Source organism: Camarhynchus parvulus, chromosome 2 (genome assembly GCF_901933205.1).
Source record: "Camarhynchus parvulus chromosome 2, STF_HiC, whole genome shotgun sequence".
Lineage (NCBI taxonomy): Eukaryota > Metazoa > Chordata > Aves > Passeriformes > Thraupidae > Camarhynchus > Camarhynchus parvulus.
In genome coordinates this window covers 58776192-58791267 of record NC_044572.1, presented here as the reverse complement: position 1 = coordinate 58791267, position 15076 = coordinate 58776192, and the positions used below count along the sequence as shown (strand labels likewise).

At 39.9% G+C, this 15076-nt stretch overlaps 1 protein-coding gene across 5 annotated transcripts in view; it reads left to right on the top strand.

Moving 5' to 3' along the window:
• Window positions 1-1723: 1723 nt before the first annotated feature.
• ATP9B (ATPase phospholipid transporting 9B (putative)) overlaps window positions 1724-15076 on the top strand; it is a 158897-nt gene continuing 145544 nt past the window's right edge. For all 5 annotated transcript variants that reach the window (XR_004061703.1, XM_030971882.1, XM_030971881.1 and 2 more), the window contains exon 1: window positions 1724-1850. Coding sequence is in view for 4 of the 5 variants with exons in the window: in XM_030971882.1 (XP_030827742.1) it covers window positions 1756-1850 (95 nt within the window). In the remaining variant the exon portion in view is untranslated. The remainder of the gene's footprint in view (window positions 1851-15076) is intronic.

Sequence of the window (15076 nt, the reverse complement as noted above, 5' to 3'; positions counted from 1 at the left end):
TCTGTCTGGTACTTGTATGATCTTATCTGGGTTACCATGTCCAGTTTTGGTCTTCTCATTACAGAAGCTCATTGTCATTCTGAAGTGAGTCTATGAAAAGGTGACTAAGATGGTGAAGGGGCTGGGGAACATGATGTATAAGGAGAGGTTGAAAGCTCAGCCTGCATAGCTTAGAGTAGAAAAAGTTAAGAAGAAACTTTGTGGCTGAATAAGACTACTTAATGGCACAGTACCAAGAAGATGGCAGCCAGACTTTTCTCAAAGATGGATGGTTTTGGCTGATCTTGTGTTTCCCAAGTTGGAACACGGGAAGTTTTGAGTACTTATTAGCAATTTGTTTATCACAGGATAAAGACTGTGACAGGTAGCCCGGAGAAGTTATGGAAACACTGTGCTGTCCTTGGAGGTGTTCAATACTCCACTGCACATGGCCATGAACAACCTGATATTAAATGTAAGGTCTTGGTCTAGGTGATGTCTGGACATCTCTTTCAATATGAATTACAATTCTGTGATTCTACTGGTGAACTGATTCTGATTCTAATACCAAGAACATTATAAGGATTAAGAAAGTTAAAAAGCTAAATAAATATCTTTCTCCTTTCTGGCATTTCCACGTGCAACCCTTCGAATACCCAGCAAAGTCCTGTCACATGCCCAGCATATTTTTCCTTTCTATTCCTATAGAAGCCTTGTGCTTTCTGTGTAACTGTTGTTCCCATCTCCTGGTTCAACTTCAAGAGTTCTGTATCTGTCAGTGAGTTCAGAATCCAGATAGTACATTTAAAGTCAAAATTCTGCTCAGAAATTTGCACTTGGAAAGCACTGCCAGTGCTCCACAACCTTCACTCCAGCAGATAGGAGCATCCTTCATTGTAAGCTGTGTGTTGTGGTGCCTCCACAATGACCATCTTCCCTTTGGCAAAGGTACAGCTCAGGGAACAGCAACACTTCAGTCCAAAGTGCCTGGGTCATAAAAACAAACTGCATTTAGCAACAAGCATTGAGGAAAAAAAGAAAATAACCTTCTCCTGCTGTGGAAAGTCTTCTGTATTTGTAACGGTGTTAGGCCTTTTGCTCCCCCACAGCATCTGATTTCAGAGGAATATCAACAGATAACATTCTACAGTAGGTCTATGAACACATACATCTTTCAAAACAGCTTTTGCTGGTGGTGACTTGTATATCAGCCCTGTGAGGTAACACAGACTGATTCATTATCCCTAACATACAGAACGTCCACTTCCACGTGGCAATACTTGTCTCTGTTTAATGGCAGGAAACCACCACTGGCAGGCATGGAACCTCAGAAGCTGAATAATTACGGGAACACAGAACGGCTCAGGTTGGAAGGGACCACAGGGTCCAATCTCCCTGTCCAAGCAGGACCGCCCAGGGCACAGCACTGCGTCCAGACGGCGCTTCAGTATCTCCATCACGGGAGACTCCACAGCCTTTCTGAGCAACCGCATAGGAAAGAAGTTCTTCCTCATGTTCAGGTGGAACTTCCTGTGCACCAGCTGTGTCCTACAGCCGGGCAGCAAGGAGCAGAACGCGGCTCCCTCTCGCCCGCCCTTCCCGCACTGCAGCTCCCTGAGGGCCCCAAGCTCCGCCGGCCCCGCGCGCCGCCCGCGCGCCGCCCGCCCCGTGTTTACCTCGAGCCCCCGCCCCGCCCCTCCCGATGTCACCGGCGTGGCCGTGACGTCAGGAGGGCCCGGGCGGCGCCCGGCTGGGCGGCGGGGGGGCGCCCCCAAGATGGCGGACCAGATCCCGCTGCGCCCGGTGCCGCGCAGCGCCCAGCGCAGGGTGGCCTATTACAGCAGCGCCGCCGCGGCGCAGAGGCACAGCAGGTACGGGCGGGGCCGGCGCGGCGGCCGCTGCCCCCCTCCTTCCCCTCTCCTTCCCCTGTCCCCAGCTGCGGGCGGGGCGGCGTGCGCCCCTCGCCCAGTCCCGCTTGCCCTGCGGGGCTCCGGGACCGCCCGTCCGCTCCGCGGGGAGGGCGGGAAGGGGCGGCGGCCCCGCCGCGGATGGCGGAGGGGGGTGTTGGCAGTCGTCGGCTCCCGCAGGCCTCCGCGGCGGTGGCCGCCTCTCCCGGGCCGCTGTGTCCCGGCGACGGGGCTGGGGCCAGGACGGGCTGCGGTGGCGGCGGGAGGATGCTCCGGGCGCTCTCGGCCCGGCTGCTCCCGGCGCCAGCCCCGCGCCCGCGGGTGCGGCCTTCGCTCGCCCGGCCCCGCCGCCCGCAACTCCGCGCAACTCGGGTCCCTGGGCAGGAGTTCATTGAGGAGAGGGATGCTCGCGGCGGGGGGCTTGTTTGGGCGTCCTTAGTAAATATGTTGTGAGCTAGTTGTTGGTTGCTAGCACGGACGCCATTCCTGAGTGTGGCCATTAAAATAGTTTCAAATTCCTTCAAAGATACACTATTGGGCTTAAACAATTTCGAGAAGACAGTTTAAAGATCTGCCATCAAATTGTTTCCAGCCAAAAATTGAATGTTGTTTTGCTTCCCATTATTTTGAATAATTTCTAGGTATGCTATTGTGAGCGTGGAAAAACTCTGCTCCATAATTTTGGTATCTCCATTGGATAGCACTCTTACAGTGGATTATGTGATTGTACTTACTAATTACAGGTTTCTTTCCTCTTTTGGTTCTTGTAGAGCATTGTCTGTGGGTAGAAGCACTGGAGGGAGCAGTTGTAGGATATGAAGCAAATGGACTTGCTAAGAACAGAGTAGTTGGTGCTCTTTTCTAGTGCAAATACAGTGATAAATCTGTTTCATAATGAATAAAATGTAATAAATCTGTTTCATAATGAATTAAATGTATTTACTTCTTTGTCTGGATGCGATAACCAACAAAAAAGGTAGTTTAAAGCTGTGCAAAATAGGTTAGGCTTACATTATGTTGTCTTGATTCTTAAACTAGATAAAGGGTTTTTTTATGAACATTCACAAGTTTGTAGGACAGTCTGCCATAGTATTAGCCTTCCCCATCTCACTAATACTTGAATGTCTGACAACTTGTTGTAGGTTTGTCCTCTGTCCTGAGGTAGGGCAGTGTCATCATCATTAACACTATTCCTTAGAGGATTGAATCAGAGAATGCTCTCACTGAAATTTGCTTCTCTGTAGCAAATTGGGAATTGGGAATAAAGAGGAAGATTTGGTAGGCAAAAATTTAGTCCAGACTATCAAAGGTACTGGGAGTTCTGTTGTAGGTTAACCAGGAGTGTTGTGGTGATGCTGTGGATGGGATGGCTTGAGTCCATAAGTCAGATGGTTACACAGGTTAATTGAAGGTATGTGTGCAGGTGTCATTCTTTAGACAAACTGTTTAATTGTGGCTTTATACGCAGATTTGGCAAACTGTAGGAACTAGCAAGGAACTACAAACTCATTACAGATTTGCCTCTTGCCCTCTGTCTTTGATCAACATTGCCCTCCAAAGATTGTGGATTACATTCCTTCCAGTTTAGATGACATCTTTCAGAGTTAGGGTCTTTTATAATCTGTGTATTTAACATATTGTTCCTCCACAAAAGTGATTATCTATGTTTTTAGTTACTTTTGTGCAGCTTCTTGTAGGTATATAAAAGCTTTAAAAATTGACAGGCTCATTTATTGTTTCTTCATTTTTGATCACCTGATTAATGAATTGCTTATCTGAGCTCTGAGAATCAGAATACTTACACCAGCCTCTTCATTCACTTTATTGGTTTTATTTTTCTTAATGTGAGTTGAGTAAGTTGGTCATTCTCCTTCAAGAATACCTTACCTTGGATTTGTGAGAGCACCTCTGGAAAGTTTCCTATGGACCTGCAATAAAAACATGGGAACACTTGTGTGGAGTCTACCACAGCTGTCTTGTGTAGAGTCAAAGGGGAAATACAGCAGTGCAAATAGTGGAATTACAACTTGTAAGTCTTGTGGCTCTAAGCTTGTAATTGAACTACAGCTTCTATGTCTTTATGAATGATTCATCCTGCTTTTCTAATCTTTATCTTCAGCACAGACTCTGAAGAAGCCTTGCATTCCTGTGGAAACTGCAGCAAAGGTCCTGATGTCAGATACTTATGAGAGTGTTGAAGTGAAGTAACTGAGGTCTCTGATATGCAGAAACCTATCATGTGCATGTATGCTTGAGGATTTTGCCTAAAAGGGTGTAATACATATCTTTGAAGATGTCTAGAAACAAACACCTATTAAAACATACTGGAGTTGGCATGTTGGGTTTAATCCAGTGCTGTTGTTTCTGGACCTTCAAGATTTTTTGACTTGGTGTGATTTATTTTTTCAGTGAAGGATTTACAGTATCTTGGAAGTCTTATACACACATCCTTAACTTTAGTGTGGTAGTGTTTTTAACTCCAGTTAATTGTCCTGCTGCTGTGCAACATCAGTTAATACAACTCATCAGTTGCTAACCTTTACTGGCCTTGCATCTAATTTGTAGAATGACTTCTTTTGCTTGAGCTAAGCAGTCTGTAGGAGTCTTTGCCAGTGTTGCTGTAGCTCACTTTGCAGTGAGGACAAAGATTATCATACTCATTGTTTGTCACACTCACTGTTTGTCTGTAGTGCACGTTGTGCTTTTGAGATTTATTTAGACAGACTGATAGTGCATATTTTAAAGCTGGAGTATGTTTTCCCATACATACCTAAAGAAACTTCAATAATATGCACACTTCTGTATAAAATTGTAGCCAGCTAAGAATCATTAAATGTCCTGCAATGTACTTTATATATAAATAAACATGAGAAGATTATGTATTTTTATATATTCATACTGTATGTGTTAAGGCCTGTTAAAAATATTTAAAATACATATTAAATATTACCTATGGTTCAATGAACCCATGCATCCTGTTCTGCTTTTATTTCTGATGTTTAAGCAAAACTTATTACTTTTGCAGTAGAAATTCAGTTTTTACATTTTCTCTCATCTTTCCCTACCTCAGATGGACAGAGAACTGTTCATGTGTTGCTGTTAACAGTCAGGGAAATCTATCTTGGAGGAAGAAGTTGTTCACCTTAAAATGAAATTGAAAAATCCTTGCTATTGTTTAGTATATCCAATTTGCATAGTTGTAAAAAGGCTTGGGGGAAAAAACTGATTGGTTCAGCACTTGTTTCAGCACCTTGTACTTCAGCTTGAAGGTTATTATCTACAGGAAAATAATTGCTGCTTTTTGTTTACATGGTGAGGGAGAGAGAGGACCAGAGAACATTCAGGTTCACCTTAAATGTGCAGTGAGGCTTATTCTCATCTGTTTGACTTGTATTTGTCATCATCAACCACAGAGTAATCAACTACTGACCACAGGAGGGAAGTTGACTGTGCTGTCATGTGAGGTTGGCGGCAGGAAAACAAGAAGACTGGTGGAATTTTGAAGCTGATAAGGAACTAAACAGTAGTAAACTATCATTTAGCCATAAACAAAATACCTGGTTTATTCAGGTGTTCTATGCTTGGTGCTGTCAGTGCATGATTGTATTTGGCCTAATAGGGCTGAGGTAAGAGGTGTTGGGACTCCTGGGCTGGTACCAGAAAATCACGTCTTTCCAGCTCTCCCTTATGTGACATAAATTCACTTGCACTCCAGATATTCATAAAGGTGTCATGAAAGATACCCAGCCACTGGAAGGAAATGCCTTGGGTCCTCATTCATGGTGTGGGCCACAGCAGTGTATTTATGAATGGCACAACTGGATATATTAAGTGGTTGTTGTAGGGCAAGTTGTGGAACACATCAACTGCTGTTGCTTGTCTCCGCTGTTTGCCACTGATGGAGCAACTCTTTTTTGAGGCAACTGACTATACTGCTATTTTGGAGTTCTTTTATGTCATTAGCGAATAAGAAACTTGCACAAGAAGGAAAAACGAACCAAGTAATAGGATAATGTGTCTTTTGTGCAGGTAAATGTAGAATACTTGTTGTTTAACAATTTGTGAACTGTAGCTTATTTAATGTGAAGTATGTATAATAGAAAAAAATCTGTTCCTGACAAAAGGGAATGAAAGTCTGCAGAACTTAAGTTCAATGAAAATTCACATGGTTTGCTGATACTTACAAATCTCAAACCAGTTTTTGTAGTATGCAAAAAAAAATTTTTTTTGATGTAGTAATACTCTTCTAGTGCCTTTGATTTGAATGATAGCTATTCCCAGCGATCTTGTAGTCCTTATGGTTATGATTTCTCAGGGTGTTTGGTTAGGTTCCACATTGAAACACCAAAAAAGAGATAAAAATGTCAATAGATAATAGGGCAGGTACTGTAATGCTGTGGAATTTTTCATTTCTGACAGTCTGATATGAACTTTGTTAAAATACCTTTTTTTTCCTGCTGCCTTTCAGTTGTTTGTTAGAATTGTGTCCTTATTCTAAATGACAATGTGATTTTCACAGTCTAGATGTTATTCTTTGTATTCCAGTAGGTTTTGATATTTCATGTGTAATAACTAAGAATAATGTCTCCAAATAACAAAAAATATTATTTAGTGAGGCCATGTAACAATCAGAGCTTTTAGGACCTAACATCTCCTGTAGGCTGCTGTTCACAGAAACTTCATGACTTATATTGCTATAAGTGCAGGTCTGGAAATCCTTTCAAAATACTTGTTCATATACTTGTCCATACTTGTTCAACTCCCCCAAATATTAATACATATTAGTGGAGTTTACCCATTAAATGGGCTATATGCAGTGATATTTGGTACTTTGTACAGTTTTGTGAAATGCTGCTAGTTTGTATGAATCTCCTCCCCTGGGTATTTCTGAATGTTTAGAACAAAAGTTCTTACAGTATCTGGGCAGAGTTATACAGGTTTCAATTTCATCTTCTCCCCAACACACCTGTTAATTGAATGGCTTTACATATTTCATCCTGAAAATGAGCTTGAAAATTATGGATGAGGCTGAATGAATAACAATATTGGCATTAATTTGAATTTTAATATAGTTTCTGTGATAAAAAATTCCAAAGATGGAACTGAATTTACTTTTGAACATCTGTGTTTTAAAACTGCTTTTGCAAAGTGACAGTAACTTCTTCCAACATCTGTTGTTTGACCAGAAGCAATAACATGTTAAATCCAGAAACTATAAATATCTATGCTATGGTTTTGTTGTTTTGTTAGTGGGGTTTTTTGTTTGTTTGTTGGGGTTTTTTTTGTTTTGTTTTTTGTTTTTGTTTTTTTTTTGTAGAAATAGCATTGTTAATGCTATTCATTCTGCAACTCTGGACATGATCACAGAAACTCCTGGAAGTTAAGCAGCTGTGAGAGTGGATACTGCTTATTAATTCTCCATATGTGTACTGACACACCTGCACTTCCTTGTGGATAAAACTCCTAACGTCATCCTGGTTCTTGTGGTACTTCCTTTATTCTGTGACAAGCAAGCAGAAATGGCAGCAAAATGGATGCACAGTTACTGATGAGTCTTCTGTCTCTGCAGGACAGAAATCTTTGCTGGAGGTAGCAACTCAAAGTGAGATGTGTCAGTAGTTACTGTGATGCCAAAAGCTGCAAATGTTGCAGGTTGCTCTGATACTTGCTAGAAATGTCATGAATCTTGAACAACTAAATATGGTATTCCTGGGAAGTGTTTCAGGCTACAGGTGCTGATATGTAGATGTTGTAGTGTATTGGGGATGAGAACACATTAAATTACACAGCTGTATGTTATGCTGATGTATTTGAATATATATATTCATTACAATACACCTCTGTCTTCTGTTTTCTCATAAGGAGGAAAGGATCAAATGCTGTATAAAGAAATCTCTAGAATAGTCCTTAGGAGAGTTGTCTGTACTTTCATGCCATTCTTGCAAAGTGGATCAATCATGTATATCCTTTGTTCTTTTCCAGGAGAGCTCTCACCCCTCCCTTTTTTATAGACTTGACCAGAAATTCAAAGTGTTTGTCTCTTTTTCATAAAAAAACATTCAACATTGATGTCACTGTCTTGCAGGGACATACTGCCCTTTGTTTATTAGCCTTTCCTGGATTGTGGTTTTGGACAGAGATTCATCCCTGTCATTTGGAACTATGTCACTTAGTGACTTTTAGGCTTAGTCTTAGATCCCATCTCTGCATTCTGATTCTTCCAACAAGGTTGTTTGTGTGGCAGCTTTGTACTTGGGATGCTGTATTTGTGTAACAGTGGTTGAGTTGGGTCTGTTTTCAAGATCTCAAGTTATGGAGAAACTAGTTCTCTAGTTTTTAGAAAAAGGAGTAGTTCATGTATTCCCATTCCTGGACTTTTTTGGGTTTGTTTTTTGTGGGGGAGTTTTTTGCTTGGTTGGTTGGTTGGTTGGTTTTTTGGGTTTGGGGTTTTTTTTGGGTTTGTTTTTTTTTTTCCCCTGCTAAAGACTGTATTTATAGGTTAATCCTGCTGGTTGGGACTGACACCTTATTTAGGATAGGTGCAGATTCTGAAACTTCTGCCTGGAGCAAAGGTCCAAGGAGTTTGATGTATAAGTTTTGAAAAATAGTCTCACCATATGTGAATATTTTCAGACTTTTTATGCAGCGTGTGTTGCCATTGTTAGGTTCTGGGGCTTTTACTTCTCAGAGCAAAGTTTAATGATTTAATGATGCAGGTAACCATATGACATGCATATAAAGTTGTTCACATTAGCAACTGTAAAATAATTTTACAAACAATAAGACTTTCATTGGTGCCATATTTTATCTGCAGACACAAATTTAGATGACATATGAACCCTTAGGTGATTTTAGTAAAAAAGTGATTTTTAATTGCTGTTCTTTAATTTGACATTATGTAAACTGTGCATTTGGAAAATGTTGTCTTTATGTTTTTCTGTTCACTAGTAGTGGTCTTTCATACCAAGATAGGTTTACAGAAAGTCATAATTTTTGGCACAGTTATTCTTACAGTAACTATCCTGATCTGAAGTGTTTTAATCATTGGGCAGAAAAAAAATTTGAGAACTTCAAACAACTATTACAGGTGTAACTATTGTTTGCATAAGCACAAGTGACTGCATGTTTAAGCTATTATTTTTGCATGCCTTCCTGGTTTGTACCTATAGTATCTAAATGCAGTGATTTGTATTGCTTGGGCAGGCATTTGGATTGCTAAGAAGAGGGAGAGAAAACAATTGATTGGGCTACAATGTCAATAACAATACCCAGTGACAGTGATAAAATGGCCCTGTTGTTCTGATCAATGACATACCCTACTAATTAAAAAAGGGTTCTGCTGAATGTAGATGATGTTTCCTGAGGTCCTACTGTGTACTTAGGTATTTCTGGTATCTATTTGTTAAATACAGAGACTCACTCATCTTGTCATGGGTTGAAAAAGATCTTGTGTTAAGGTATGCATAGCGCTTTGTAAGGTGAGCAAGGGGTAATAAAGATGGGTGCCTTTTATCATGGTGGCTCCATTACATGTCTCCTCAATTTGCTTCTTCTGTATGTTGTTCTAGTAAGAAAGTGTGATGTAGGAGAAAGAGAAGGCAAATAGCATTCAGAATATTTGATTTTTCTCTGGTGGAACCTGTTGTTTTGGTATCTGTTTAAAGCAATTTTTTAAAAGCTACTGATGAAAGGGAGCTGCTGTGGTAATAAGTTTCTATTATGCTTGTAAACCTTTATCTGAACAGATGTAAGGGGTTTTCCCTTAGTTCTGCAAGGCTGAAGATACCAGCTTTTGGTTTGTTTGGGGTTTTTTGTTTGTTTAGTTTGGTTTTTTGTTTGTTTGGTTTTGTGGTGGGATTTTTTTGTTGTTGTTTCTTGGTTGGTTGGTTGTTGTTGTTAAATTTTTTTGCAGTAGTAGTTCAACAATACTGCCTTGTGGTCTTCTGTATTATCTCTCTGTATCATTTGGGGCAGGGAGGCAATGATTTATTTGGTCTTATTGCAGAGTTTGGTCTTACTCATCTCGGTGACACAGTAATAAACTTGCCTGCATGCAGTAGAAGTACTTTTTCCTTATATTTTGTTGTTCAGTGGATAAACATGCACTATGGCAAGAATATTGTACTGTTTTTTAAAGATCCTGGATGTAAATGTTCTGCTCTACAAATATCCAGCATCCTTAAAAGCTGTTAGTATTAACTGTGGTTACTCCATAAAAATTTGTAGTAGCCGTATTTTGTGTGTCTGATTTTTTTTTTCAGGTCAGGACCTGTGTTCAGAGATTCCCAAGAAACACTGATTAGGATGTTATACTTGCATTAGAGGCACAGCTGAAGCTGAATACGAACATAGAGCAGCAAGTTCTAATCAATCTTAAAAACTTTAGAAATACCTTTTCTGTGTTTTTTGGGAAGAGGTCAAAGAAAATTCTTTAAATTTCATGCATTTAGCTGTAGAAGAGTTTTCTATTTTCAACTTCTCTTGTAATCTAGGAGCAGCATGATTGCTTTGTAGTTTAACAGAATTTACTGCTGTCTGAAGCATAGAGGTGTTTGAAATTAGAGGAAAAATGTAAATTTTAACTCTTAGAAATAAAGGGTAATATTTGAGGAAAATAATTATTTGTAACTTGATTTTTCTTGGGTAACTTTCTAGCAAAGCAATTTGTTTTATGGATACACTGGTTATTTGTTTAAGAAGGGTTACATGAAACTACATTGTTTAGTTATAAACATGGTTATGAATGAATGTGCCTTGCTAAATAAAATCTATGCAGCTGCAGTTTCCTGGGAATTTTTTCTTCATTAGAGGATGTGATCTGGACAGTTTTGTCAGTGATACAGGTAGTCTGCAGCAGTTGTTGATTTGGTGGTTCATCCTTTAAGAAACAAGTTTGCTCTTCATATGGAAATGCCTGTCACTTTCTTCATTTTTTTTCTACTGATGCTTCTCTACAATTTGGCAGATTCCTCCTTTATCCTCAGACTGGGAAAGTGTTCACATAGGTTGGAGGTAGAGCAGGATAGGGTATGAATGAGACAGATTGTGTAGGTTACTCTGTCCTGTGCCTGTGATGGGAAGCAGAGGGAGTCCTGTGGCAACCACTCAGCCAAATCACCAGCTCTCAGCAGATGGAACATGGTCACAGCATTGGGTGGCAGTAGCTCAGCTAGTCTTTCTCAGCTTTTTTACTCAAGACTTTCTACTGCAGCCTCTCTTCCATGCTACTCTGCATCCCACAGCCATCTCCTGGGTCCAGTTCATGCATAGACTCATGACCATGTATTCCTTTTTCCTCCCTCACTAGGTTTCAGAAATACTGCTTTAAAACATCAGCTTTGTTTTCCTTCTTGTGAATGATCATCTATAGCAAAACTGATAGATGATGAGGAACAAATATTTATGCAGGATCTGACACAGTGCTTATATTCCTATCTGGGTCTTTTGATCAAGCAGATAAAACAACCCTCTTCATAAATACTGCTTCTACATTTGTTGAGTGAGTAAAACCAGAAAAGCATGCAGTCACAATTGCCCTGTGTCTTGCACCTTCCTGCTGCACCCTTGGATATTGCTCCTTTAGAGTAATGGAAAGCTGGCAGAAAACATAGAAATTATTATGGACCTGAATAGGTAGCCAAGTTAGATTTGAATAACTTAAAATGTCTTCCATTACCTGCTATGGTACCTATGAAACTGCATCTGCATCTGCTCTGGCAAACAGCTATCAAAGTGGAATGACGTAGGTGCATGTGACTTGAGGCATCATTTTCACAGCAGATATTTATATCAAAATTTCAATTAAAAGTATTTATTGTACGTGACTTTCAGTTAAATCTGTTCAATGAGATTTCTAATAGTAGTCAGATTTTGTGGAAAGTTGTTTAATATTAATGTTCCTTTTTTCTTAGGAAACCATATTTTGTCAAGATAGTTTTCTTCATACCTGATTTAGTAGCAGTCGTGCTGAGAGTTTTGATGTCTCCACTCTGGCTTCTTTATTCATGTTGCTTTCAGTGCTTCCCTGTTTTAATACAAGTTTCTAGGATTATACTTAATTGATTTGTCACTCAAGGAAAATCAGCACTTCAAGCAATTAAGTTCAGCAAAATACTAGGTAACAAAGACACAAAGATTTTTGTTCTCATCCTAGTTATGAAAAATCCATTATTCATTATCTTACTGTTTTTAAATACTGAAGTACAATTTTCCAACACAATAGCAAAATTGCTTTTGAAACAGAATAAATTGCTTGCCAGTTCACAGGCTGTATTTTGAAGTCAGGCTTACCAAACATGATGGTGTTTATGCTCATTATCTCCACTACTTGGTGAAGCTCCATATTTGAAAGTGCAAACGTAGATACCAATTGTAGGAAAAAAAAAACCCTTGTCTTTAATATAATGGTAAATAAATCTTTAAGAAATTATGATTAGAAGATCAATGTATTCTGCGAATATTACCACATTTACAAAATAGATTTTAACATTAAGCATATCTGTGAATTTTTCTCCATCAAATCTCTCCCATGATTCTCTTGCATTAATGTGTTTCTTCATGAAAGATTTTACCCTGTTTACTGTGTTACTGTTGTTTATAAGAGATACTGTTTTCCAAATTAGACACTTGTTAACTTTGTAGAGAAGTAAAAGGGATGTGTTACTTTGTGATATCTTGTACTCTCAATTTCAGCTGTCAGACTGTGATCTCACTGGGTGGTGTTAAAATACATTAATAATTAGATGTCCAAGAGCAAAACACAATGCAACATAAAGCTCTCTATTAAAACCATGATAATGTAATTTACAAATTTAATTAGAAAATATTGTAAAAGCATTGGACAGGAGTATGTCTAAACACAGGCCTGTCTTATTGGAAGTCTAAGAATAAAGTAATATCTTGAGTTTTTACTACGCAGTAGTTTTATTACCTAGTGTTGATCTAGTCTGAGAGAAATCAATGTAATTTGGTATAATATGGATCTTAACCTGTAATAACTGCTGTGTTTTGTGAAGAGAATTTTTTGTATAATGTTTTTCCTTAATGTCCATTAATAATAATAAGAGAAAATATATTTCCAGATTGTCATATTAAGCTAAACAACAGATACCGCTTTTTGCAAACATCATTGTGAAGACCAAGTTTTCTCATGTTTGTTTTAAACTTTTTTTTTTTAAGTCTATGCTCTTAGCAATAATTTCGAAAGCATTTTCCATGCCATATTTTCACGTAACTTTCTGGAAACTCCTAACTTTTAATATTAGCACAGTTTATTTTAGTGTGAGACTTTGGTTGTGTTTTCTGCAGTGTGGCAGTGCTTTTACACCGTTTGAAACATTGATGAAGCTTTCTTGTCACAAAGCCTAATGTACTAAAGGCTCCAATACTCAGTTGACTTGCAATGGGGTACAGGAGATGTTTGTTTATTATTACTGCTAGTTATGCAATATTTTCTAATGTGGTCTGAACACATCCCTTAATGGTGCTCCATGCCAAGTGATTCCAAGGCAGTGCAGAAATCAGGGCATCACCTGCCAAAGAAAAGAGGGAGTGTCTAACTCAAGACTTGTTACACAATAGTGGGTTTAGGGCTTTTTGTTCCCTTTCCCTATTAGAGTTTACTTCTTAACTGTGTTGATACCAATTTATTATATAGCCAGTGTAAAGTATGTGGTGTACCTTTCCAATAGAAATCTAATATTCAGTCTCTTGCTTCCCTCCGTCCCTTTCCTGGCATCCAAAAAAGTTAGTAACTGCTTTAATATATATTCTTGTATGCAATAAGGCTCAACATAGAAAATCTAGGGAGAATGGAAATGGTTTCAGGTTTTTGTATTAAATATATAGTGAGTTGAAAAAAATGCAAGCCTTTTCATGCTTACCCCTTGTGTTTGTAATATTGCCTTAAAAAAAAAAAAAGACTGTATTTGACTCAATACTGTTCAGGGTGTTGCTCTGTCAACAGAACTCCCTCCTGCTCAAGCATGGCCACCTACAGCTGCTTGCTCAGGATCATGTCCAGACAGGTTTTAAATGTCTCAGAGCATGGAGATGCCACAATCTCCCTGGACAGTTCATGCTTGTGCTCAGTCATCCTCAAGTTAGAAGTGTTTCCTGATGTTGAGGTGGCACCTTCTGTGTTTCAGTTTGAGCCCATTGCCTCTAGTCCTGTGACTCGGCACCACTGAAGACAGCCTGGCTCATTCATCTTTGCAACCTCCCTTCAGGTTCATAGACATTAATAAGATCTTGCTTGTGCCTTGTCTTTTCCAGGCTGAGAGAAGACAAGGCACCTCTCTCATTCTTTCCTTGTAGGAGTGATGCTTCAGTCCTTTCATCATCCTCATGGCCCTTCATTGGACTCTTTTCAGCATGGCCACGTCTCTTCCCCTCAGCTCAGCACTTTCCCTCAGTGCTGAGCTGAGGGGAAGAATTTCCTCCCTTGATGTGCTGGCAACACTTTGCCTGATGCAGCCCGGTACCTGTCTTTGCAGCGAGGGCACAGTGCTGCCATCCACCAGGATCCCCAAATTCTTTGCTGCCGGGCTCCTTCCCTGGACTAGCCCCCAGCATGTAGTGATAAGTGAGGTTGTTCAGGTGAAGAATTTTGTAATTCTTGCTGGGCTTCCTGAGGTTCTGATCAACCTGTTTCTCCAACCACTCACATTTGCACTGGATAGTGGCATGTTCATCTGGCCTGTTGTCATTCCTTCCAGTTTTGTGTCATCTGCAAACTTGCTGAGGGTGTATTTTTCCCCATCTTCCACATCATCAATGAAGATGTTAAACAAAACTAAGCCAGTATGGATCTCTGGGGTACACTGACCTAGTATACTGACCTCCAACTAGACATTGTGCCACTGACCACCCTCTGGACCTGGCCATTACAACAGAATTCAATCCATCTCACTGTTTGCTCATCCAGCTACTGCAGCAGCAGCTTGCCTACAAGAATTTTATAGGAGACAGTGTCTAAGACCTTAGTGAAGTCCAAGCAGACACTATCCACTGCTCTTCCCTCATCTACCAGGTCAGCTATTCAATCTTAGGGGTTTATCAGGTTGGTCAAGTAGGACTTCCCTTTGGTGAAGCCATGCTGACTACTCCTCATAATTTTCTAAATCTTTTTTGGAAAAGATTTCCAAAGATGAGCCACTCTTCCAGGGATTGTGATGAGACTGAAAGCTAAG